Source organism: Phaethon lepturus, unplaced genomic scaffold (assembly GCF_000687285.1).
Source record: "Phaethon lepturus isolate BGI_N335 unplaced genomic scaffold, ASM68728v1 scaffold6936, whole genome shotgun sequence".
Classification (NCBI taxonomy): Eukaryota; Metazoa; Chordata; class Aves; order Phaethontiformes; family Phaethontidae; genus Phaethon; species Phaethon lepturus.
In genome coordinates, this window is record NW_010549658.1 from 43,793 (window position 1) to 71,353 (window position 27,561).

Consider the following 27,561-nt stretch of genomic DNA (forward strand, 5'->3'; position numbering starts at 1 on the left):
AACTGAAAAGCAGAATATATCATTAAAAGTCGTGCACTCGTACTGAGAAAAAAAAAAAGAAAAAAAGTTCCTAGTCCTTTTTAAGCAATCATTTTGAGATTCAGAGAGCATATATTGTAATTGTATGAGTTATGGTATAATTAGAACATAGTTGGAAGATTCCTCAGAAAGATGCATCATCTTATTTTTCTTGTAACTGTTCTTTATTTCCACGAAAATATATATATTCAGTCATGCTAGCCCATTCTGTCTTTATTTCTAAAACAGGACGTCATTTTTTGCTCTTTCACAGGATGAGGCAAAACTCATGACATTTTCAATCCCCGTGTAGAAAGTTACAAATTTAGGCACCTAATGAGTACATAAATATACATTGCTGTATTTCAAAGAAACAGAACGCTCTCTCATTTTTGTTGTACTTAAAGACAAAAATTATATTAATTCAAATCCCATCTGACATTAGTGTCTGTAATAGTGCTACTATTTTCAGTGAACTTACACAGAACAAGCTGTAAATACAAAGTCCATAGGCAATCCAAAACATGGCTAAGAGACCCACCTGATATTTCTAAGAATATAACTTTGCCATACTGCAAATAGCAAACCTAAATGCCTGTATTAAAAAACTCTTCAGTTAAAGGTGAGTAATCTGAGGACAGATAAAGAGATGACCCCATGCCATAGTTTTGGAATGCCAACTGAAAATGCATAAACTGATATTTGTTGGGCAGTTGGGATTTTTTCCTTTTTCCTTGTTTTCTCTTGCTAGATGAAGTCCTTAACCACTATAAAAATAGAGCCACGATAACATCGCAGAAACAATGACTTGAGAATAGCTGTAAAAAAGACAAAAACTGTGTTGACCTCTCAAAGTGCTGGGTGGGGACGATTTTCCCCCAAGCAAGTGAGAAAAGCCAGAAGTCATAGAAGTACACACATTTGCCTTTGGGATCACCCAGAGATACATCTGCCTCCTGGGGCCCGCGGGAATCCTCCCTTCTTGTCTCAAAGAAACATTAAATGCGGTTTCCCACGCTGGCCAAAAGGGGCTGTGCCAAGGGGAGCGAGAAGGTGGAGCTATGAGTGAAAGCAAGAGCAACCTGAGAGTGCCTCCAGCTAACTAGACTTCAAGTGATACTCACCGACCCCGTGGATGGATTAACCAGGTGCTGGCTGCTGTTGCCCTGTGCTGCAAGTAGCCTTCAGCATCCACCCCAACTCTCCTGCCCATGCTAGGCACATGGAGCTGAAGGAGACCACCCATGATCACTCAGGAGTGCACAATTGGGCCTTCCAGGTAAGTGTGGTTTCCTTTGCTTTGTGGAGAAGAGGAAGGACTTAAGAGCAATGAAAAATGCTTACTTCAGTCCCTGAACAAAGAAATTGTTCAGGGACTGCGGGTATTTTACAACACCCCACATGCTCTGCGCCAGTATCTTGCCAAAGTACAAGGCTCTTGTATAAAAATCTGGAGCACAATCAACACATTCAGGAGTAGGCTCTGCTTACTGCTTTCATCTGCTCCCTGGTATACTGGTGTCCTTGAAAAGTGTCCTGACTCAGTAATATTTCATAGGCTGATGTGTCTCACAACTAGCTCATCCAGCTCTCCTGTCTGCTGTATCAGTTGCTGCTTTTTCCTGAGGATAGGTAATTCACAACTCTGTTGAAAAAGACGTCATTATTATGCAGCAGACATACATCTCAAAGCAATGTATATTAATAATATGAGAAAAATAATCATGTAATCACAGTGGGGCATATCTTCTTTCTTCCTTGCATAAAATCAGTGCAATTGTCTTGTTCTACTCCTAAGAAGAGCACACAGAGGCAATAAGGAGCCAACCCAGAAGGTTCTGCGTATTATGCAAATAAGTTAACAGCCACTTAAAAAATGTGGATTTCAAAAGTGGAAGCACAAAAAAAAAACCCCTGTTAACTAGTTATTGTTTCTCAGTGCCCAGCGTCCCTTGCGCTTTCATAGGAACTAGAGCAGGGACAAAGCGGAATTTGCGAACCCCCAGCCAGGCTGGTTCACCGTACTGGTTACTGAAGGTAGAACAGGTCAGAGGGAGGCTGCGGCCCTGAAGAGTGCTGGTGTTACTATCAAAGTACCCCCTGCTCTCCTCTGGCAGCCTCTGGTCCTCACGCTGGCCCCCAGCTCAGCTAGCAGGAAGGGTAGCGCATAGTGGGTGTGAACATCAGCTGACACTATTCAAGTAACACAGAAAGGTCTTTGTAGATGCTAAGCATGTGGAATATTGTGTAACGCCAGTGACATCCAACCGCTCTGTATATTTATTCACTGGGCTATAGAGACAGACAAGCAGTAGATTGATTTGATAATCTGCCTGTCAAGAATATTTGTGGAATGTAGGGGAGTTAGGGTCAAGTCCCTACTCCAGTCGATAATTCACGCTAAATGGGACAGCTTCTAGAGGCAACAGATAACTCTTTTAAAATATGATAGCTCAGTGTGGTTAGGGCATTCTCCTGGGTAATCAGGGTGCCCTCAAGGCATCTGTGCTTCAGAGCAAATAGAAGAGCAATTTGAACTTGGGTCTCCCTCAGTTCAAGTGAGTGAGGTAGGACAGGGCTTCATCCCAGCTGCATTTTCACAAAAAATGTGTGCCTAAGATAGTGCTGTCAGCTTCCAAAGTCTGTGCCTACAGACTCCTAAAGGAGAGAAGTCCTGCTCTAGTTAGAGAGGCTTGGTGCCGAACGCTCTTGAATGACCTAAGCTGAAAATCACCTCTTTCCTCAGCAGTTTCTGTGGAGCACAGTGCAGTGACTCGGGTTAATCCTCTGACATACACAGCTAGCTCACCTGGGCAATGTGCAGGGAACGCAGGTACTTCCTTTCCTGGCCATTGCAGAGGTTTGCAAGAGCCTGCAAATCCCCTCTGGTTTAAATAATTCAAATGCCAAATCATGGAGACTGTTCAACAATGAAACCTGGGGCCTGAGTCAGGTTTTCTGGTTATTTTTTTCCAGGAACACCAGCAAGTGTTGACAGTTGCATTTACACTGACTCAACATATAAGTCACTCCCTAGAGAAAATAAGACACAGAAGGAAATATGTGAAATTCTGCATACAGAAAAATAAATCACTTCACAATAGAAGCCACTGAAAAGAAAACAATCTCGTAATTTTTTCCTATTTTCTTGTACTTGAGCTTTTCTTGCACAAAGAGTGAACAGCTTTCTTCCTCCAAGATACAGTGTCTTCCAGTATTAAGCAATGAGTATTTTCCCTAAACCACAAAATACAAAATTGTTCTGGAAAGGGATTAATTGAAGCCATGTTAAATATCAATGTGGGATTGCACTCCAAAGGTACCTTCAGATGTACCTGAGCCATTTAATGATTAACCCACAAAGGGACAGAAAAAATAAGACAGGGACAAAGTAAACCCGGGTTAGGTAGTTTGTTTTATAAAGTAAATAAGTTAAGAAAACAGCTCTCAACACAATACAAAGCAGCTCAAGGCTAACAAGTGATGGATGAAGGATCCTATCAGAGCTTTATTATATCAAGAATGAGAGGCATTGTGCCTTCTGTTGCGCAGGGATGAAGAGGTGGTAGGTAATGTAGAGTAATCTGCCTTTTGACTAGTCATACAAATGGTCAAAGGGGGATAACTATTTGAGTTCTTCTCAATTTCATATTGGCTACTGATATTTAAACACACACATCCTTCTGTACTAGGACAGGATTTTTACCGCATCACAAAAACATAAAACTTTTTCAACCGTACTGTAATAGACCCTCAGAAATCAGTTAAACAATGTTAACTTTCAGAGAGGGCATGCATCCAGGTAGCATAAAGTTCTGTTAACACCAGAACACCATATCTTTACAAAATGCATGATCCTGCAAGATATCAGCTTCTTTTATACACTATGCAGATTCCACTTGAACTGTTTATAGGCGTAACACCAAAAACTGCAGGTCCTATGTTATTGTTTTGTGATAATTCCAGTACCTGAGAGACCCAGAAGCAACTTTTTACCTCATTAACAGCTCAAAATGGTCTCAAAAGAAACGGAAAACAAAACCTAAAAGCACAGCTCCTCTGTACCTCTCGTTTTCTCTCTCTCTCTCTTTGATATTAGGGACTTTTAAGTTATTAACAGACATTTGGATGTATTACAATACGCTGTCAGTCTTCCCAAGCATGCTCCTACCTATGTATCCTTAATAAAACCCCAATGCAATTGTTAAGACATACATGCTAAAGTTACCTGCTTTGGATGCTACCTTGTAGCTAGAATCAAAAGATTGCCACACTGTTTACACTGAGGCATTCAGGTTTTTAATATTTTTCACCCTAAATATGTCATGCAATTTAAGGAACCTAAATCATTATCCTTATAGTCTCATTCCCATTCAGAAGATTGTCCATATTAAGTGTCCACCTGCCAATGTAATACATTCTGTATCTATAGCTACAATAATTCCATACACAACTGCATCTCTTGCATTCAATGTGGTTCAGTTAACTTCACTATGAAGACACCAGCTGGTGGATCACTACAGTTGCCCACAGAATTTCTTGCTCAGAAACTCTGCAACACTAACAGTAACCCTACAACTGAAATTGGATTTACCTCACTTGTGTTTGGCCCTCATTTAAGAGGCAAAGGATTTACCTAATCAGTTCTGATGATTCAGATCTCTGCTAATGATGACATTAAACAACAAGTCACACTTATTCCTCAAGGAATGATAAAAGCTGGCTCATAAAAAGGAACGGTAGGTGGGATGAAAAAAGTCCCTGACTTTTAAAAGGAACTCAGAGGTAAACATAAAATAAATAGAATGCAAAGGGAATATAACAGCTAATAAATATTTATTGTTCACTGGCCTCCTATTGTCAGTGTTATGATGCATTAGGCAGTTTCTACCTGTTTCTGTAGCAAAGTACACAGTGCTCTTAAGAATCTGACTTCAGGAAGGATCCCCTTTAAAATTCTGCCTTTTACTCATGCTACATGAGGACATTTGTACTGCTATAACATATGCAGCTTTCGTAATCCATTTCATTCAAATGAGCTTATAACATACCCTAAAAAATGCCTTTTATTTCTGTGTTTATCACCATTCTCCACAGCTTCCTAGACACTCTTGTCTAGTTCGTTAATTAAGACTATAAACACTATTAAGAATTTACATTTAATGGGCATGGTTGTTGAAATTTCCCTTGGAAATTATGAAGGCGTTGCATTGCATAACTCCATCAGATCCAGGCAGGAAACTCAGGCCTTTTACACAGTTTCAAAACTTGCTTTCCAAAGCCATGCTTGTTTTAAAAAAATTAACTGTGACATACTAACCCGTCTCCTACAGGAAATAGTGAAAGTTAGTCATACCTTTAGGTTCTTTTCTTCTCAGGCTAAGTAAATATTCCTTATGAAAACTGTTTTTAGGATTCTTGTCCTTGTCATCCTCATTGTGTTCCTACTTGCCATCAAAAACTCCTGCCATAATTGCAGGGGTCATGTGCACATTGTTATCGCCACAGGAATGTGCAGATCTTTTTTCCTGTTTTGGTTTTTCTGGATTTTGCTTCCTGCCTCTCATACATTTTACTTGCTCTTAGAGCAAATGGATTTTCTATTCCTTTTTTTATGGCCAGCTTGTGCCAGTCTATCATTTTAATTTGTTTATCCTGTATTTCAGGATACTATCCAACTATCCTACTCAAGACTGACAACTTAAGCTTTTAAAGAAAACACTAATGTACTCAGAGGTGGGTAAGCCTAACTTACAACCCATTTCAAAACACCTCATGAAGATTTAGCCAACTGAATTTAAAACTGACAGTATACATTTATATCTGCTTTCTTTTGCAGTTCATTTTCTATAGTTTAACACATGGGTAATGAATATTCATCCCTCCTGCCCTGTACACTGAATCCTATCATTTGACAGGAATTTACAAATGCTATAATTATTGATAAAAAAATTCTTCCTCAATATTTAAAATGTATGTTAACTCCTTCAGAATCATGACACTCTGAATAGCAAAATGTGGTACATGGGGGAAATCTTAGATGAACGGGCTTCAATGACACTGAATATTAAAAGAACAGCAAAGTTTTGAACTGTAAATCAGATGGCTTCATTTCAGCTGGCTGAATGCAATCCAAAACCCAATGAAATCCAACATGGTAACTTAAAACATTTGCCTTTGAAGCACCTGTTTTCCACGGAGTTCCTTAAGTACCCTGACTCTAATCTGCAAAGCTAATGTAATGACCACCCTTAAACCATAAACAGTTTTAGCAGCTGTCTGCATGCTCTGATAGCCAATCTGTTTTCATTACTAACTGGCAGGGGCAGAAAATCATCTTTTCTAGAGTGTGTGCCCATAGAAATTAGGCGTTCTTTGCAAAACCTATCCTCCTTCAAAAGGCAGGGAGAAGATAGAGGGAAGGTCAAAGACTGTAGTTATGCAAAAAAGACTTGGCAATTTAACTGCTGATCTAAATGGAACTAAATAAACCTTGAAAGAGTACTTCACTTCCAAATAAGAGATAGCTCCATGACCTTGCCATTTAATAAAATATTTTATAAGCAGGAAATTCTAATCAGTAAAAGTACAGCAGAGTGTGAAAACAGCAGTGCAACTGTGTAAGAGTTTTCATATTGTCAGCGTTCAAAGTAGATGGAGCAATTCTGTAATCCTTCAAGCGTGGCCTAAAAGGAAGAGAATTTTCCCATCCAAGCTTCTCTAATTTGGTTTTAACTTCCTGCTTCCTTATGCCACTACAGACTCAGTAGGTTCAGAAGCAACTGAGCATATTGCTGGATCTGGCCTGTGTTCATAACAAGGCTGTGCTGGCTGTAGCCCCTAAGGCTTGAACTCCCGTTTTCTGTTGCAGTGTTTTGTTCTGTAGGCATCTCCAGGGAAGTGGAAAAGGATACTGAGGTAGATGCTTTTCTGCCCATGCTGGCTGCTTAGGTAACCATCTGCAACAGCGGGTTATAAGCACAGACAGATAGACATTTTGGTGAGGAGTTCCTTCAGCAAACTCAGAAAGACTCTAAGCAAACAGGAAAAAGGAATAGGCAGTTTTATTTGTCACTTGAGTATTTCTATTCTTATGAGAAATTAAAAAATAATTATTTTTTCCAAAGGAGTAGAGTTAAAGAACACGCATTTTCACCAAACAAAAAAAAAAGTATAAAGGGGAGGATGAAGATATTGTACTTGAAGAATCAGCTTTGAAATATGTGAAAATTACTCAGCTTCATGACACTCATTCAAAGATTGTTTTAGTCAACAGAAGTAGTCTCTTACCAAAGTAAACTTGTTATCAATAGTAATTAACCAGTTTCTACTGAATTTGGAATATGCCAGAACTGTGGTATGATCAGTTGAAATGAGTGCTTTTTATGCTTGCAAAAAATAACACCAGTCTATCATTCTGCAGTGTGGGCTATTTAGAGTTCCAGCAATCATGTGATGCTCTTACTAGTTTTCTGTTGCATTACTCATACATTCATATATTTTAATTACTCTATAAATGAAACCCTTATGCAATTATTGCAGTTGAGCAGTGGGTTGGACAAAGTGACTTCTAGCGGTTTCTTCCAATGCAAATTATTCTGTACTTCTGTTGCTTTTAGACAGCAACTTGCATGCTTACTGTTTTTCACATGTTCACTGACAAAAGTCCTAAGAAATCTCTGCTTTTTCTTGCTCAGCAACAAGCACAGAAATCTTCAAACAGACTGTCCCCAGGGGCTGTATGTGTCAATTACAGAACTGTACCACTTCGACTTCACTATGCTGTCCTCTATAGTACTTTTAATATATTATACCTCAATGCTACAGTTAAGCACTTCTTGTGATACTTTTTTTTTGCACTGTATGGAGTGTTCAGTAGAGGCTTTCATTGTCGAGTGCAGGACCAGCTATGGCAAACTCTTACGACAGCATGGTTAGAAGGCAAACGAGTAACAGAGATGCTTTTTAAAAAAGAAATACCTCCCTTTTAAGGGAATGCAAAGATCCTCTTCTCTTAGAAGGAGGGGAACTGATGTATCAGCATCTGGTTTACCAGGGCCACAGCAAGTGAATCAGCAGCTTCTTGTGACTCCCTCCTCTGCCCCCAGACACACAAGGTTCCAGAAACACTTTTACTGAAAATTATTTTTTGTGAAATTTAGAGACAGAGTTTCCTTAAGGAAAACATGTTGCTGAAAAGTGTTCTAGTTGCTTCTAAGGTCATGTTTCCGCTAAAAGGCAAAATTTAATTTGTGTCTCATAGTACTGCTTTTTCCTGCCTTTATCGTGATTTACTATGATTAAGCTTATTTGGTTTTGTTCATTTGGAAATTATAATTTTCTTAGAAGGCTAAATGTAGATACAAATTTAATGTAAACAATGAGATACTTCATGCGATAAAACACAGTGAAATGACTGTACCGTAACTGCTACCATAATTAACCACTGAAATATATAACATATCAAATGCATATGTAAGTTATCTGACATTTTGTTTAAGCAGCTTTCTTGTGAAACCAAAATAAGAACCAGCCCTTCAAGGATCATTACAAAGAAATAACGTACCCTTCAAAATATTAAGAAACAAGAAATCTCAGATTGAGAATAATAAAAAAAAAAGGTAGAAATAGTGGAGCTCCTTATGGCTGTCTTAAACTTAGTACACTCTCATAAAAGGTATACAACAGAGAATTAATGTAGTAAAGCTAACTGCTCTCTTTAAAGATACTCTGAGTGTTTTATGCCAAGAACAATAGAAGAATGTATTTTTAAAAAGTACACATTTACTGCATATGCATTACTAGTAGGAGCAAAGGCACTAACAAACCGGGAAGGCCCAGATAGGCCATTTTGCCATTGACGGGGAGAAGGGCTGAGTCTTTGTTAGCTTGTTGAACCAGTCCTGATGCAAAAGGCAGCACCGGGAGGACATGAGTTTGGGTTAAGAAAACAGCAGATTCACATTAGTTAAGCACCATCCATGACCAACAGCTTTGTGTAGTAGTGCAGGGATTTGAACAGCCGAGCTCTGTACACTGTTTTGGGCTCCCCTGTACTAGTAAAGTAAAACATGGAAACACGGGCATCAGGGTATAAATCAGTCCTTACTGCACATGAGAAAAGCTTTCAGCTTTTCATTTGAGTTGATACAATTTCTTGTCTTGTCATGCCCCAGAATGACAGTGAAGGTGTGGATGTTATAAATCTGAAAGGTCTTGGAGACGATTCACAGAGAATCAAGAATTCACAAAATAAGAAAACTGTACGTATTAATCAGGTATGCTGGGTTTTTTTTTCCTTTTGAATAACCTTATGTAAATGCATAAACCTCAAACTCAATGTCAGTAATTGGCTGTGATAATACATCCAAGACAGATATTTTAATGAAACCTGAATTGGATTTAAAATTCATAAACTGACAGGGAAGGGAGTTCTGCTCTCAGAAATACACTAAGAAAAAAAACCACAGAAAATTGATAGGACATGTAGGGTTCAGAAAAATGTTTTCTAATGTCATAATGGCTTCATGCAGGATACGAAAGAGGCATTAGAAATGGTGATCAGAGGGAATACTACAGATGAAGAGTTGATATAGAAGCATTTTCTCCTGAGAAGTTGGAAAAAGAGAAGCTGGAAACATTTGGTCTAGTGCTACAATCTTTCAGTCAGACAGGACATACATATTATTAAATTTGTACTCATCCAAAATAGGGGAAATTTCAGACAAACACAAACTGGAGGCAACAGGTCTGACATACGACTGACCACAGAAAGAAGGGGAGAATACGATATGGATGACTTCTTAATAAACACATCCATTTTGACTTCTTTTGACTGTACGTTTGTTTAAGCCCACATAGAGAGTAGCTCACTATGAAGACGTGTCAGGTTAAAAAGACCCACAGACATTTTGCTAGTGTCATGTATTAATATTTTCACATCCACACTCCAGAAAAAATCTGCTACTGTAGGAGTTCCATTAAAAACTTCTAGTACGTTTCTGTGTTGTAATCATATCTACTTACCAAGTTTGGTGATGGTACTTGAAGCAGCATGAAAAATATAGAGGTTTCCTGATGCTGTGGATATTCTTTTCTGTCCTCCAAAGGTTTTTGGATATCATCAGAGGCAGCAAAGGCATACTGCCAGAGAAATGCCTCTGCTCTCAAAGTTGAAGTTATTACAGATTTACAGTGATGGAAAGGATCAGTCGGGTTGTTCTGATATGCAGTCTGGGAAACTGGACTGGGATCTGAGATCCTAGGAGAGGAAGGTGGTAGACAACGCCTATACCTGCCTCTTCAAAAAAGCCAGCAGAAATGAAAATGTCAAAACAAAAAGAATAAAAGAACTTTCAGAGCTGATGGAAACTGCTGAAAAATGTAGAAAAGGAGTGGCGGTTAATGAAAGCTTGATTTTAATCAAAGAAACCAATTCGCTGCTGAAAAGGTTCATCTGAAAGCATTCAGCCACTACTTTGTGTAAGTGTAGTAGAGATATGTATATGTACACCAACACTTTCTCAGACATGCTGTGACTGAGGCAGAAGAGTTTATTTTGAGGCTCTGCAGAGTATGGACTTTGCTGTGCCCCTGCTGGCAAAAGTCCATGCACTCCATACAGCCACTGGGTTAGTCTAAGCAAGGGCCGACATTCCCCAAGAGCCAGATCTGATAACATGTTTGGCTATGAAGAAAGAAGAAAAGGGGTTTGGATCCATTCTCCCTTTCCTTGTGTATCTGCACAGTTAGACATAAAGTGATCTTTGATTTCAGATTTTCTTAACATCTTTTACTATAGATATAGGAAAGCATTTTTGACAATAAAATAGTGACGTAATAATATTCTGAGCATATTTAAATACATTGTAGACAATGTGAAAAGACGTGGATGGATGCTTTTTATATTGAAATGCTCAAAAGAAAAAATGTGTTGTATTCTCAAGACAAACAGTATATTTCACAAATTCAAAGAGACAGAGCCCAGGCTGTGGGTCATCAGGGAAGCTCCTGGCCAAGGGAGGATGTTGTGGCATGGGAGAAAGCAATGGAGGAGCACAGTCTTGCATGGGCAGCACATCAGACAGGGGCACTGGGGTGGTGGGGATGGAGGCAGGAGGTGTTGGGACACGAGCTTGGAGCTGTGACCAGGGGAGAGGCCATGGTGTCATGGGGAGCACAGCCACCTGCAAATGTAGAAGCGTGGCTCTTTGACCCATAGGGCTGGACTCTCCTGATTTATAACGTAGGTTCAAAAATCTGTGAGAAGCACTGGCATGAAATATACCCCAAATTTAACCCCAGGAATAAATAATATTTCAATACTACCAGCACTCAGTGTCCCGCAGGTGAGAAGCCCACCTTCTGCCACCGCTGGGAAGAATGCTCCCGGTTACCAAAAATAATAGCAACTTAGTAGGTGGCAGCATCTGCATTTTTCAGATTTGCTTTATTTCACAGTCAAGACCAAGAGAGAAAGAAACTGAGTTTAGGGAAAATACAGCTTTAAGTTACAGTGTAGATCCACAGAGCGACACGACTCCTACCACCACCCCTCCAAAAACTGTAATCAAGAGGACTGAGAGACTCCTGGCCATGTCGCACTGGCCTTGCTCCTGGGGCAATGAAGAGTGGCTTCTACATACATACTCCTCTGCACAATTTTAATTACTGGCCACGTGTTAATTTTGCCTCTGAGCAGGTTCAGGTCTCTGATTAGGAACTAACCGAGGGCTTTCCAGGACCTTCGGTGGCACCTGGCGCAGGAAAGCCAGACTGAAGGCAGGGGGGCAGGGCAAGGCCCACGGTGGGCCTTGCTTCACACAGCAGTCTGGGGAGTGCGGTTAGCGCAAGTAACAGCGACACAAAAATGGAAGGGTAAACTCACCTGCAGCCTGCCACATCTCTAAGTGGCTGTGCATGGCAGGCCAGCTCCTCTCGAGAGGGCAGGACACAACCACCAGCTCAGAAGAACACTGTCTGCCTTCACACGGTCCTGGTCGGACACCCAGGGGCAGGCAACAGGTCATGCCACCCCGGCATGGCGTTAGAACGAGTCGGCGCGAGCACGGTGCAAGGGCCATGCGCCGTTACGCTGCTGCTTTTGAATGCAACGGTTGCCTGTCCTGATGGCCAGCCTCTCTGGAGGCCCTGCCACGAACATGGAGGTACGTACCCGTCAGACAAGCGTTTTTCCTCTGCTCCTTCGGACCAGGCCGGGGGAAGTAATGTGGGGTGGGCATGACAGCCTCCATGGGTGCACAAAACAGCTTTGGGGGGGCTGTGCTGCTCCCAGTCACACAGGGCACAAGGACACTTCCTGACCCTCAAGGACAGTCCTCAAACATGGCAGAGGTCAGACTGTAGTTGTTTGAAAGCTTAATTCTGCTAGGCTTATGAGGATTCATGTAGCAAAAAGGTGCGTTCCTGATGAAAATGTGCTGTCTGGCCAAATTTCAAGGTTCTGATACAAAACCCATGTATGCTAGCTCTCATTAAAGGATTGTTACCTGTTACCTTTTCTCAGCAGCTTTTCTTAGGAATAAATTTATTGGTTTAGTTAAATTTTTAAAATAATAAGCTCCCCCTCCCCCCCATTTAACCATTCTCCATACATAAACTTTCCACCACATTAAAGTTCTGCAAAAAGAGAAGCAGCAAAAACAGGGGGTCCTCAACAGGAGGTGCTGGGCAAGCTGGCTAATTAGCAGCTCTACCGTTCCTACCTGCAGCTCTCACTTCTTGGCATATATGCAATGGTACTCTCTATGGGGCCCTCTTCAACTCTAAGTAACACTGGTATTTTTTTCCCTATTTATTTCCCCTTTCAAAATGGTGTGGATGGCTTGGGAAAGTTCATAGCATGGTCTAACCACTGGGTTTGCCTGATACGATCACGCGTTCGTGGCAGACAGGAGAGCTGGAGAGTCTTGAGGCTGCTTCAAACATCTGCCAGCAGAGATCTGGTTTTTTGTACTTTACTTAACAAGCATGCACCTCTCTCACAGCCTCAGCACCCTATCTGTTTTCCAGGAGGATGAATACATCAATATTGAGAGTGATCTGCACGAAAACAAACGTGACTCAGTAGATGATGAGCAACCACGCTTGAAAGGGTAATGTCTTTTGGATGAGTAAGTTTTCCACTCACTTCATCTTGGCCTTAAGCAGTAAGCTGTCAGTGTTTCTGCTTCTGGAGCAACAGTTCTAAATTTCACTGGCATACTCCTATGCTACACAGACCTTTGTATTGCCTAGCAATTTGTGTAATACAGAAACACATTGTATTTACAATTATTACATCCTTGAACAGACATGTGCAATTGTGGAACTATCCTTCTAAAGCCTTGCAAATGAAAGGAGAAATATTTTTTCTTTTTGTACGTTAACTACTTTCCAATATTTCTATAAGAAACTTTTTTTAGAGAGAGCTCTTAAACAGTGATCTCTTGTGGGAAGTTAAAGATTCACTATTATCCTTCAGTTTGCGTAGCTATTTACCCCACTGCAAAATAAGAATAGAATAGTTGTAAAAAAAGCTATTTTGATGGAGCAGAATTTTTACACTTCATTACGCACTGGTGCTAAGTGATCATACAGTGAAAACACACATCTACATTTTACTTGAGGACTAGTTTTTTTGGTGAAAACTACAAACCCTGTATAAGACATTTAAAAAATTAAGATACAGTACTTAAAAATATATTTTGAAGTCTTAATATTTTTCTGTCATATTGAATTTTCATATAAACATTCATAGAAATCATACCGTATTTTTTCCCCTGATTTCTATGACTCCATTCTGTTATACAGCACAACATTTCAGCTTTGAACCTGTCTATCAGTAGATTCTAGCAAGCCACTTACTGGATATCTCAAATAGAAGTTTGTCTCACTCAAATAGGACTACTTGGAAAGATCTCATGCCTGTATAAATGATATGTTTATATACAGAATTAGTTGTGAAGATTTTAATTATGCTTTCCAGTTGTACATACAGAACTTAAAGACTTGTTAATATGAACAGGTTTATTGATGCCATCATATGAAAATACTGCCTCAAAAATCTAGCAGAAGTATTTAGAAGTCACTTAAATATTCTCTTGTTTCTCTTCTCTATTCTTTGGAGATTTGTCATTCCTTTAGCAGTACATAACATGAAACACTTTCCAGTTTAAAACATTTAGGATCTTGCCTAGCAAAAACAAAAGCTGAGATTTGAAAAATCAGACATCCAAGTTTGATAAGCCTCTTCAGTGGCAGGTATCCAGCTTTACCTAGAAGAAAGCTAATTGCACAAGCAAGTGTTGACACGCAAATGGCTGTACAAGATTAGCAGGGTCTCTACCCCTCAAACCTGGACCTATAGGAGTCACTCAACAAGAGGCATCTCTGCACAGAGATGGGTTGAGTTGGGGCAGAGATGAAGTCTGTATGTTTTTTATTCATTCTTATTTATTTGTACTCCCCTGGAGATCTGAGAGATAAATATGGTTTAATTCACAGGGCTTTCTGTTCCCGAGGTCCCCTTGTTCTTTCATCTGCAGCAGGTACCATTGCCTTGGGTAGGTGAAAGCTCCTCGGGGGCTGGAAGCTGAAGAGCACTTTATTCTGATTACATGCAGGCTACAGCTTGTTCTGTGCTCTGTGGTTTTTCACTTGGTTTTGTACTTTGTCTAGGTTTATTTTTATGTTGAGAACCTGACAAGGGCAATAGTATCTCTACCAAGTTATTTTTTGTAAATTAGCTTCTAAAAGCAGGCACTAATGTCTTCCTTGTATGTGCTCAAAAGTGGCATTGACAAAGAGTACCTTACTTTTGAATGCTTCATTGATTTATTTCAACAGATAGTACTGAATAACCTGTGGTTTGAGGCACAACTCCTTTGAAAGATCAGCCTGTTGATAACAACGATTCACTACATGTGCAAGGTGTTAACATTCACTTACAGAATACATGCAGACCAGAAAAAGCATTTTTGAGTTGCAAAATGTAAGCAAAAATAGTTTTGGCATATACAAATAATTCACATTAAAGTTCTCCTTTAAATGTGCGTGATACCTGCTTTTTCAGCATCTCTGGTTAAGTAAAGGCCATCAGCAATAGTTTGCCTATAGGATCAGCTTTTAGAAAATAATATTTCATTAGAAAATTAACTAGATTTCATAAGAAATAAGTTTTTTCTGCCACCTCTCAGAATAAAGATGCATATTTATGATGTATATGCCCACATATTTAAGATATCCTGGTACCAAAGTGATAATCACCTAAATTAATAAAAAAACAAGTGTGAGAGAGATGTTAGAGCAAAGAAGAGATTACAAGGAACTGTAATCTTAAAATAATAATTTTAAATCCCAAAGGACTCATAACTAGCAGGAACAGATAGTAGATAATATTTTTTCCTTTTTTTTGATTGATGTATGAACCATAAATTTGATAAAGTAACTTTAGCTTATTCATGCATCTGTCTCTCATTTCTCCTTTTTTTTCTTTTCCTGTTGTACTTCTTTTCCTGCTGTACCTCTTTTCCTGTTGTACCTAATCTCTCTGCTGAGATTGGGTAGATAACCCAATGTTCTAACAAGTGAAAAAAAAAAAGCTGTGATTTGTGAGGCAACAGGGGTTTCCAGAACTAAAACTGAAGTATCAAAAGTAATCAAGATTTCTCAGAGACCTTGTTACTTTTTGTACTGGCGAAGGAGTATGTTCCTGCTCTGGTGTTCTCAGTGCTGATACGAATTACGTTGTTATTCCTTGTTTCTCTCCAATGTCTTTTAAATGGATCAATTTTTTTAGTGCAGAAAACAAGGGTATTCATGATGAATTTCAGTGTGCATCTGACTCCAGCTGCATCTAGTTTCCAAACAAGTACAGTCCGGATAATTAGCATCTCTAAGTATAATGTTGCCTTTATAGACTGTAGGGTGTGAGACACTGATTTAGAGAGACAGAGCTATATCTGTGATATCTTTTTCAGTTTGCACAGTATGAGGATGCTTATTTAGCTACAGTTTTTGTAACTGAAATACATCCACATCACCAGCATACTTAGCATTGGAAATCTGTGTTGAATTAACTGCCTTAACTGTATTTCCGTAAATCGCAGCCTCCGTAATGAAATCACTCTGTGCTACCCTTAGTGAGGTAAGAATGAAAATGAAGTATGTAATAATTGGAAGAACAGATATTAGAATAGGACATTCAAATTAACAAATAATTTTAGCTTCCATAAACTGATGAGTGTTAGATGAAGAGTTAATGTAATTAACAATCAAATTTTCAAATCATAGAACCACAGATTCCTAGAATCATTTAGGTTGGAAAGGATCTTTGAGAACTTCGAGTCCAACGCTAAACCTAATACTGCCAAGTCCACCGTTAAACCATGTCCCTAAGCACGATGACTACCTGTCTTTTAAATACCTCCAGTGACAGTGACTCCATCACTTCCCTGGACAGCCTGTTCCAATGCTTGACCACCCTCTCAGTGAAGAAATTTTTCCTATGATCCAATCTAAACCTCCCCTAGTGCAACTTGAGGTCATTTCCTCTTGTCCTATCACCTGTTACTTGAGAAAAGAGACCAACACTCACCTTGCTACAGCCTCCTTTCAGGAAGTTATCCAGAATATCCAGAAACATCTATTCACACTGTAATAAGGTTTTAGATGGATATTGGTTATTTTGCACACAAATACAGCCTTGGGGCTTCAAAACTATAGCAACACTACTGTTCCACATAGCAATACTGGGCTGGCGGTATTAACAATCTTTGTGGGTCTACTATAACGAGCACTGAATTTTTAACTACCTACCAGTTTACACTAACTCTGTTTACAGACCTCCTCATAGAAGAGGTGTACTTCAGAGGCTAACAGAACTGGCTTGCTAACTTCAGCCAGTTAGATATTTGAAGGATGGGCCCTTTAGCAACCCACCAGATTTTCCTTTTTACTTGTCCAACATCAAGCCAAAGAATGGTTTTCCCCCCGAAAAGCTTTGCAGATGTCAGCACAATTTCTTTGGCACTTTGGGATCCAAATTTAACCCTTACCAAGTGCAGCATATTCCAGTGGAGAAATTTTGATCAGTTTAACCTCATCTTCCTGTGCAAATTACTCTTCTTTTTTGTCTACAGCTTAAGTTTCTGTTCTGTTTGGTTTTTTGCATTTTCCTAGGCATTTGGAAAAGAAATACAATAAAGTCCGTGACTTTTGCAAGAAACATAAAACCAGAATTCACTATGTGGTCTATGGAATTTTAATAACAGGTACAGTATATCAGACCCAGGGTTGGTGTTTATTTGTTTACCTATATGAGATTATAGACTATGCCTATCTTCTGACACAAAAACTCCTGTCTTAAAAAATTCATTTGAAAGGAAGTAAAAGTGAATTTAGTCCCAGAGAAAGCTCTTGCTACACTGTCTTCCAGCATGTTTCAACCCTGACTAACAATTACATTTGGGATAAAAGGGTAGTTCAGTCTTTGTGTCTACTCCATTACCAGCCCCCTCCAAGAGGCCTGTTAAATTACAGATTTAGGAACTTGCCCAAACCCATGAAATCACATTAAAAAGAGTGAGGCACCAACTTGGACTGAACTTAAGTCAGCAGGCTAGAAATGAAAGTTTTCTGTTCTGATTCATGTCACTCGACAACCACAGCAAATGTTTGCTAGAGTAAATTTGTTTTATGTCAGCATGCACTGCAAAGTCATTCAGATATTATTCTTTGTCCCTTTCCTAATTATCCAGTAGATTGGTTTGTTTCCTTCTGCTTCACAAAGTTTCTTTTTGAGATCCTCCTACCTGAACACTGAGAACACATAAACCTAAAATATGGCTCTGTGATAGGCATCAGCATACCATAAAGTGGTTATGGAAGGGCCTCTTGTATGCTGAATATCTTGTCCTCCTAGCATCAGCTCGTCTTGCTTTGTCACAGTACGGGCATATCCTGGCTCAAGAAAATGAGTGAGTTCTAAGGATATGTGAGGGTTTCATATGTTAATTGCGTTAAGAAAACCTTGTCTTACAAAAATCAGTTCTTCTTCCTTATTTTCTATAGACAAAATCAGATTATTATTTACAAGAACTGAATGTTTCATTAGCCAGCACGTATTAGCAATGAACCTGCCAAATGACAAATCATTTCACAGCTACTTTACAAAATAAACTACTTCTAAGCTTCCCAATTACTTGAGAGGGCCATGAAATCAGCCAAATGACAAATATTCCTAAGTGTTTCTTCTAGTTTTGTTGGACAAATTTATCCTCCTGTGAAAGAAGGAACAAGACCTATTGTTCTTAATTCACAGTTTTTACACAAGAAAAAGCAGTTCTGTAGACATATTTAATTTTCCCAAGTGATTAATATGTTTGATGCGAACATGGCTTGGCCAAAGTATATACATATAACCTGCTCTGACAGGATGAAATCTACCTTTCATATCAATGAGCATATCATAAGTAAAAACACTATCTGTGAAAGCAAAATTTTCTGTATTTAGATAAGAGTCAGAAAAGTACTTGAAAGATAAACACAGGTCTGATTTTAACCACATCCTTTAAATTTAAGATTTGATTCTGTTTTTAAAAAGACCAGCCTCACTGATATGTGTGTTCTTGTTTCTGTGACAGCATACTTGGCTGTAGTTATTGCAGCCTGCAGCTTCAATTTTCAGAGAGCCTTGCCACTCGTTATCATCACTATCCTAGCCATCTTCTTCATCTGCTGGGATTCTTTAATAGCTAAGTATGAAGACAGAATTGCTGCATTCTATTCCCCTGGAGAAAGATATCTGGAGAAACAGTGGTTTTGGCTGAAATGGTAAATATTAATTACTTCCTATTTATGCAGAAGGACAAAGCATTAGTCAATTTAGCCCTACAGTTTTAATTCAACTTACACCCCTTACACAGGGAGTTGGATCAATCATACAAACTGCAATAATATCAAAGAATACATACAGCATAATTCAATATTTTCCACTTTATAGGTGTCAGGCACATATTTAAGATTGCGATACAGCAGCTAGGTATCAGAAATCTTGACATAAAGTTTAAAAAAGTTCCTCAAATTGAGATAGGACAAGTTTGTAGTTGCAAGAGAATATGTCCACAGAAGTTCAGGTGTGTTGTAGCCCTCTGTATTCATTCTGCAAGCCAGAAAGTACCTCACCATCACTTGTTCAGGGAGCTGTGAGATTCATAAAAACCTTAACTCTAACAAAAGTAAACTGCTAAAGATTGAAATGTGTTATCCAGACACTACTTGTTCACATATCCCAATAGCAATTTTTACTATTGGGAATCGAAACATGACAGACACATTTGGTGTCTTAATAAGATCATACAACCTTATTTGGGATGGTAGACATCCGTATGGTAGATACTTTGATCTGGTGGATACTTATTCCGAGTATTCCTGAGCAGGTACTAGGAATATTTAAGTTATTCCTGGAAAAAAGGGGAGCCAAAGTAGACTCATAGACCAAAGAAAAAAACAAATGGAATTTCATTAAAAAGGAAAAGGAAATTGGGCATCTGCCTTCTATCTCAGCTAGGTCACCTTCTATATGAGAGAGAAAGAGCTCGAGGAGGAGTCGTTCTGGGTTCAGGGAAATGTCCCACCTTATTCTTAAGATTTTGAAATGGTTTTGCCACAGGAGCAGGAATTTCTAAGAAAGATGTTATAAAAATTGTGGTCCTTCTGCTCAGAAGCCACATTAGAGAGCAGACACACACAAGCACCTCCATTAGATGATCCGACAGCCTCGTTGGGGGAAGGAACAAGTAAAACAGGAGAGCCCTGATGAGCATACGGAACAAGCGAGGGGCAGTAAGTGCTGTATTACCTGGGCTGCAATCCTTAAATCATACATATCACAGATTAAGTGCTTAACTATAGGTCACGGATTCCTCCAAGAGACAGAGAGTCTCTCAAGTGTTATTCAGCATTGCAATAGCCAAGCCATTTTGTGGAGTTGGCCTGCAATATTTTTGATGCAGGTCTAAAAACTGAATTCTAAGTATCTAGGTACCACTGAAATCAGTGGAAATTAAACAACCGTTAGACACAAGTAACATCAAAGAACTGGGGCTATGTTTAGTTTTCCCCTCTGTAAATGAGATGACGTATTTCCTTGTCCCTCAGTCTGTTGTCATGATAACTACCTTTAATATGCAAGCTGAACACAGTTTTGTAATAGTGGGGACCATAGAAACACGGAACACAGGTATACACATGGATCTTGTCATTGTTTTTGAGATAGTTAAACTTGTTGTGATTTCTAAACAGACTACAACCTGTTACAAAGAAGTAAACAGTTTATAACCTGCTCCTCAATAGTGTGTGTTTCATAGGCCAAACAGTTAAACAGCATGACACAATTCATAAAAACCACAGCCTGTCTTGCCAAGAGTTAAGAAAAGATTTAATACAGAAGATAGGAAGGAAAAGGAGGATGGAATGAGAAGGGAGGGTATCTTCTCACACCTCATTTAATAGAAATAACACTGAGACAAGAGTCAGTCATGCTTTATTGGGTTTCCCCCACCCTCTGACTTTGGGGACATGGTTGAAGGACATTTCTTCTGGATGCCACCAAGCAATGTTGTTGTCTGACTTATATCAGCAAAGGCAGGTTCCTGCTTGTGCAGAGCTACACATTTCAGCTTAGTACATTGGTCACAGAGTTCATTCACAGACAGAGATGTAAATGTTGTGGGGAGGGGAAGGGGGAGAAATATCCTGTCTTCTTCAGGACGTCATGGCTGACATTTTCTTTTTCCTAGGGTGTTGTGTGCAGCTCTTATTATAACTATCATCTGTTGGCTCATCTTTGACACTGCAAAACAGGGATCCCGCCAGCTGATCTCCTTTGGTGGGCTTGTGATATATGTTCTCTTGTTGTTTATCTTTTCCAAATATCCAACCAAGGTGAGTATTTAGTCCATGTTGGATCTTTGGGGTGTTTTTTTGTTCAACATCTCAAAAGCTATTCCCCTACCCTAGCACTAGGTTCCGTAAGAGTAACAAAAAACCCATGAAAGTAAAAATATAGGCTTGCCAAAACCCAGTGATGCATTTCATTTCTGAGGAAAGTCATTTTGCTCTGACATCTTGGGGAGCAAGTGTGGGGCTGTACTAGGATTTGGCTTTCACTATTTTGGGAGGCCCATGCTTTGTTTCAGCCCTAATGCAGATTGGAACACATTTGCTCCTGGAGCATCCGTGCAAGCTGAGGCAGACCTGCTCCATGCTTTCCACCCACAGGAGGCTCACCGAAGTCCTCAGGACATCACAGGCACTTATTTGAGGACACCGTCATCACATGAACACAAATCACATGGAAGTGGTGACATGCTTCCCTTGTGTAGCTCTTAATCCCTCACAAGTTTGATTCGCACAGCAAATAGAGCAGCTGAGGCCAAGCTGAGGTCCTCATTTTTTACTAACCCAATCCCATAGGCCTGTCAATGCCATTTATTTAAATTTTCCAGATGAGATGTCCACTCTGTACTGCTGTGATATTACAAAGGGGCTAATTCAGTCACCACAACTTCCACCTCAGCTTTTACTCTTGTGTGCATGCCTATAACACAGTGCATACTTTCATCAGCCATATATTAATCCATTGTCCAAGTCCCCAAGTTCACCAACACTTTTTCAACACTTCTGCATCAGTGCTGAGACTTCCTAAAGAGAAAAAGTTCCCTCAGTAGGGACTAATGGGCCTTCCACTCCCCATCCTTTGCAACAGCTGCTGTCTCCAACTGAGATGAAAACTTCGTGTACTCCAAAGTCTTTGTGCTCTCCCATGGGTCCTCATTACACCTAATTGGCTTGTTATTCAAATATCATCTGAATAAATCAGAGGGTGTCATCTCACCTCTTTGCCTTGTAAATAATCAGATTCAATTATCACAAACCAAAAATATTTTCTGAGGCAGCAGAGCAGAAACCTGCAGTGTAGTGAAGAAGGACTGGTCACAGGCAGCCACAGTTTTTCCTACAACTGCCTTTATGTCATATGAATCGCAACATCTAATTGTGAGTAGTTCTCAAGTATCAAGAGAAACAGAGTTGAAATTACTCAACCACACAAAAAACTGTGGCAAAAATCTCCTTATTCCCAGTCTAGATGTGTGAAGAATCTGTATGGTCAGTTGCTTTTTTTTTATGTTTCCATTCTAGTAAAAAAAAAAAAAGAATCATGTCTGCTGCCCTCATGTATGTCTGTTCCATCTATAAACCATAGCACAGGAAGAATTGTCTCTCCTTTTCCTACTATTTGATTACTTGCAGCCTGTGATGGTGAAATGGACATGTCCATACTTACCTAGCCAGGCTTTCAGTAGCTAGCTCAGATAGAGACATCCACGTCACAGAGCTCTCAAACTGGGAGAGGCAACTCACACTCCATCCCCTACAACCTGCTTTGGCAGCTGCTCCTATCCTGCAGTATAGTCAGAAAATTAATTAAACAAACATGTAAAGTAAATTATTATTTTTTTAAATAAAAAGTGTTTTATTCATTTTTATTTTTCTGTCAATCTAGGTTGCATGGAGACCAGTATTTTCAGGAATAGGAATGCAGTTTATTCTTGGGCTTCTCATTCTGAGGACTAAAGTGGGGTTTGATGTCTTTAACTGGCTGGGCATTCAGATGCAGGTAAGTTACTGGGCAAAAAAAATAAATTTTTATATAATTTTCTGTCTTGAGACTCTTACATAAGAGCCGGGCAGTTCAAGGGTCTGTTTGCCCATGGATGTTTTCTCCTCTTGAGAAAAACTGTGTTCTCAGAAAGGTAATTGACTATCTGTATTCAAGCTTCCCATTTCTTTTTTATCCAGTTAATACAAGACCATGTGGGACAGACTGATGAGTAACGACCAAAATGACTCTGTTTCTTAATGTCTTTACCATCCTTGGGCTGAAATTATAACTTGCACCCTCTAAACACAAAAACCTCTGTTGTGCTAGGTCACTCATAGAAACTCTTAGACCTGGCCCAACTCCAAAGCATCCTTGCAATAAACCTGATATGCTGAAAAGTCTTGGGATTTAGCAAGGTAGAACCACCGTTGTCTTTAGAGCAGCCACAGACCTGGCCCTAGGAGCATTTCATAGTCCTCATGGCATATAAGAAATATAATTCAACAGCAGGTGAAGGGTCTAGAGCACAAGTCTTACGAGGAGCGGCTGAGGGAAATGGGGTTATTTAGCCTGGAGCAAATGAGGCTGAGGGGAGACCTTATCACTCTCTACAACTACCTGAAAGGAGGTTGTAGCAAGGTGGGTGTCAGGTCTCCCCTCCCAAGTAACAAGCAGTAGGACAAGAGGTAAGAGCCTCAGGTTGCACCAGGAAAGGTTTAGATTGGATAGTAGGAAAAATTTCTTCACTGAAAGGATTGTCAAACATTGGAACAGTCTGCCCAGGGAGGTGGTGGAGTCACCATCCCTGGAGGTATTTAAAAGATGTGCAGACGTGGCACTTAGGGACATGGTTTAGTGGTGGACTTGGCAATGTTAGGTTTAGTGTTGGACTCGATAATCTTAAAGGTCCTTTCCAACTTAAATGATTCTATGATTCTATTCTACAGGTGGCAAAATCCACACCTGGGAGCAGCAAAGAATGTCTAGAGAGGGGACAAGATCTGTACATAGGTGTCCCTGTAGGCTGCCTGGAGGCACAAAGGTTTTTTAAAAAGTCTATTACTTGAAAGTAATAAATAAGAGAAATCCAAAATGTAGATCAGAGAGTACCCACTGAAGGACTTTTTACCCCAGGGATACTATTCACACAGCTGTTCTTCACAGTACAAACAAAGTGCATTTAAAACAAGACAGTGCAGAATGTACTGTCTCTGCACAGGAGCGAAGGCACAGGCTGACATCTGTCTCTCTGCTACTCTGCAAGCAATGGGAGTCATCTGGGTTTTGTCACCAGGTTCTCAATCTCCCCTTTTGTCTTCAACTGAAGTGGGTCTGGTGCCCCCTTTTGTTAGCATCATATAGTTTACAGTCACTCCTGTTATAACTCATTATCCTAGCCATTATGTCTCCATTTTAAACTGTATCATTAATTACGTATGTTGGCATCGGGAGTATAAGAATGCACCAACGTATCAGAATTAAGAAGTAGAAGATTTTTTTAAACTAGCTTTTATCTACTCTTTTCAAAACTTATTACCTGAGCCATTAAATCTTCATTTTAAACTTTGTGCACTTATTTGCATGAGAGGGAGTGTAGAAATGCACCACAGTATCGGGATTAAAAAATAAATTATTCTTTTAGAATAGCTTTTGGCCTTTATCTTGTTGGGTACAGCAGTAGCATATGCCCTATGCCCTTGCTGTTTATCTACATACTCTGAAGCAGCCTGCACTCTTGGCAGAACAAAGCAGAGTGGAGCAGAGGCCCTCTGTTCAGCTCAACAGAATCAGTAAAGCCTGGACCCATACAGAGCACAGCACAAGCTCCTTGAACCTCACTAGATCTCTGCAAAACAACTAGAAATATTTGCTTAGTTTTTGGCAGGGATCTGGAGCTTATGGCTAACTTACTTTGCTTTCTGTCCCTAGACTTTTCTGGAGTACTCTGACATAGGTGCTAAGTTTGTATTCAGTGAGAAATACACGGATCATTTCTTTGCTTTTAAGGTAAGACAGATTTTATATATACTCTATGTGGCAGATAAAAAACAGAAAATGGAACAGTGCGGCTGGGAAATAAATTCATTATATGTCTTCTGATACCAGTGCAGTCACCAGAGAAATCAGCTAGGAGGTAAACTATTCCTTACTTGTGACACTCCGAATAGAAAATTTGAGAACCCCACATAAAGCCCTTCATTTATTGCCATACACTAAGGCTACACTTTTTTAATCTAATTACAACAATGTATATTACAAGTAGACAGGACTTTGGGGTATTTTTCTACATGGAATATGTTAGAAGGTTCCTACCTGGTCACTGAGAGAAATATGATCTCCAGCCTATCTTCCCTACCTCTGCACAAATAAAAGTGATATACCATGCTATTCTGTGCTACCCTAAAATGCTGTGCAGACCACTGCCTCACAGACATTGCCCCTGTAGAAGTGGAAATCCTAAGTGTGTATACTTGTACCAGGTAGAAGAGGTAGAAGCTGCCCATGCATAAGCAGGAAGAATTACATTACATTATTATTACATTAATAATATCCTAGGAAGATTTCCCACCTCTCCCTTAGGAGACCTTGTTGGGCAACTGCTGGAATACAGCTTATGTGCTGTGCTCTCTAACCCACACCAGCACCATTTCTAGGTTTGCTCCCACACTTAGCCCATGCCATAATACCTGCTTAAGCTGGAATCAAGAACATATAAAGAAAAAAAACAAACCCAACCATGAGAAATGTATCAGGACTTTCTCAGAGACCATTCTTCTGTCTGATATTTCAGACACTTGACTGTGGGCTTATGCACCTTTTATCTTCCTTTTTTTGTGGAGATAATATTCCAACCTGGATATTCTTCACACTTAACTCTTTCACTGCTTAGGAAAGAAGATGCTACCTGTAAAATATGCTGCTACTAAGAATAGTCAGGACATCTTAAAGGAGGGAAAAATGAAGAATTTCAGCAAGAAATTTAAATTCTATTTTAACTGCAGTATTTTTATACCCTTTTTTTCACCTTCCGGTCTTTTCTCATTTTTAGTTTATTGACCACTCAGATGGCAATTGGCATTCACAATTACATATATTAGGGGCAAAATGGTTTAATTTCCACCACAATACTATCTTTCCTGTGTTTCTCCACAATGCCTTATGAGTATGATTTTTTTTCAAGGTGATTATTTAATGGCTCAGTGGTGATGCAAAACACTTTTCTGACTAAAGCCATAACTTAGGGACCAGAGAGTCAAAAGTTTGCTTCTGTGTATGCACACACGCCTCAGTCTTATTCTATGGGATAAGCCAGCAAAAGACATGTGGAATTTCTAGAAGAGGGTAACAGGGACAAGTAGATTGTTTTCACACTGAAAAACAAGACAACAAAAATCCATGAGCTGATTTTCAGAGCTGCATATATCTTGGTGTAGGAATATATATGGCAGAGTGGCACAGCAACACCAAAGCCTGTTCCATCTGTTGCTCCTGTAGAAAGAGATTTCTCTCTTCCAGCATCAGTGACAGCCAGTCTATTCTCTCTTGAAACACTTGTCATTTATTTAGAGAATAAGATGGTCAAAAGTGCTTTTTTTGTTTCTTTCAGACATTTTATGACATTTGCATGCAGCACTAGCTGCCCAAATCTTGCCCCAAGATATCTCAAAGCACCCTCCAAAAGAGAAACATCTAAATCTTGGCTTAGCTCTTGAGAGAGAGTAGACAAGTGACAGGGTATGTCTTCACAGAAAACTGTCAGAGCCTAGCTGTATCCATACTGCATCCTTAGTAATATGCAGGGACACCTCAGTTTTCTGCTAACTTCAATGGACACAGTTACCAGAGCAGACGCCCTGTATGCATGCACTGGGTGTTCTGACCAGTACCACTACAGCCTTTGAGCACATAGTCTTGGAAACAGGAATAAATACATGCATTTGCATGTATAAACTGCATTATTTTAAATGCATATTTGTGTATGCAGATGCAGAGTTTCAGAGTTTTGAAAAAAACACTTGCCCACATAAACAATATAATGTGCATTGTTTTCCTGTAAAAATACACACTTAAAATTAACAGAGATATTATTTTAGCTCCACTACTAACTACAGTGAGTGAGTTAATTTCTCTTGGCTTTAGCACATCCAAGTACTTAAGTAGTTGGAAAAATCCCTTAGTACTAAGCCATCTATCCTGTTGACTATGAAAGCTAAAAGTTTGCTTCGAGCAAACAGGGAATTAGACTTCTGTTATATCAGCAGCTTCCTTTCTATGCCAGGAAAATTATGGTTCCCTGAGAAAGGCTTTACTTCGAAGGTCAGGCTTTACGAGTGTCTAAACCCACGAAGTTCCTTAAACATCAGTAGCAACTTCTCCTTTAAAGGAACATAAGGAAAAAGCTGAACATCAAGCCACAGATAGGAAAGGAGTTGTGAGCAGCCAAAAATTTCAGCTCTCTGCCCTGCATGTAGCATAGGCAATAACCATGATCCAGAAAGCAGCTCTTTAGTAAGGTCAAAGCATACTGCAGAATTGATAATAAATATTAAATAACCCAGCTTATAGAAAATGTCAATTAGAGAATTTCTTTTCTTAGAGGTGGTATTAATGGGAAGCATTTACTGCAGCATTTGTAGGCCACATGAATGTAATTCTAAAAAGCTCTTTGGTACAAATTCTCCACTGAAATGTTGTGGGATTTTTCACAGTGCTCATTAAATATTTTAGTTAAAATTTGACTATTTAAAGGTGTGTAGTAGGTATCAGGAGCTATACATTCTGGAGACTAAACTTCCACACAAGTTTGGCCACAGGGAGAAATACAATTCTAATAATTTAACCATGCATGTATAATTACACTGCAGGACCCATCCACT

At 39.5% G+C, this 27,561-nt stretch overlaps 1 protein-coding gene across 1 annotated transcript in view; it reads left to right on the top strand.

The window, feature by feature from the left end:
* Window positions 1–1,240: 1,240 nt before the first annotated feature.
* Window positions 1,241–27,561, top strand: part of SLC28A3 (solute carrier family 28 (concentrative nucleoside transporter), member 3) — a 42,882-nt gene continuing 16,561 nt past the window's right edge. Inside the window, exons 1-8 of the mRNA XM_010290309.1 lie at window positions 1,241–1,297; window positions 9,195–9,296; window positions 13,051–13,133; window positions 17,200–17,291; window positions 18,663–18,852; window positions 20,820–20,964; window positions 22,586–22,699; window positions 24,614–24,691. Coding sequence (XP_010288611.1) covers window positions 1,241–1,297; window positions 9,195–9,296; window positions 13,051–13,133; window positions 17,200–17,291; window positions 18,663–18,852; window positions 20,820–20,964; window positions 22,586–22,699; window positions 24,614–24,691 — 861 coding nt within the window. The remainder of the gene's footprint in view (window positions 1,298–9,194; window positions 9,297–13,050; window positions 13,134–17,199; window positions 17,292–18,662; window positions 18,853–20,819; window positions 20,965–22,585; window positions 22,700–24,613; window positions 24,692–27,561) is intronic.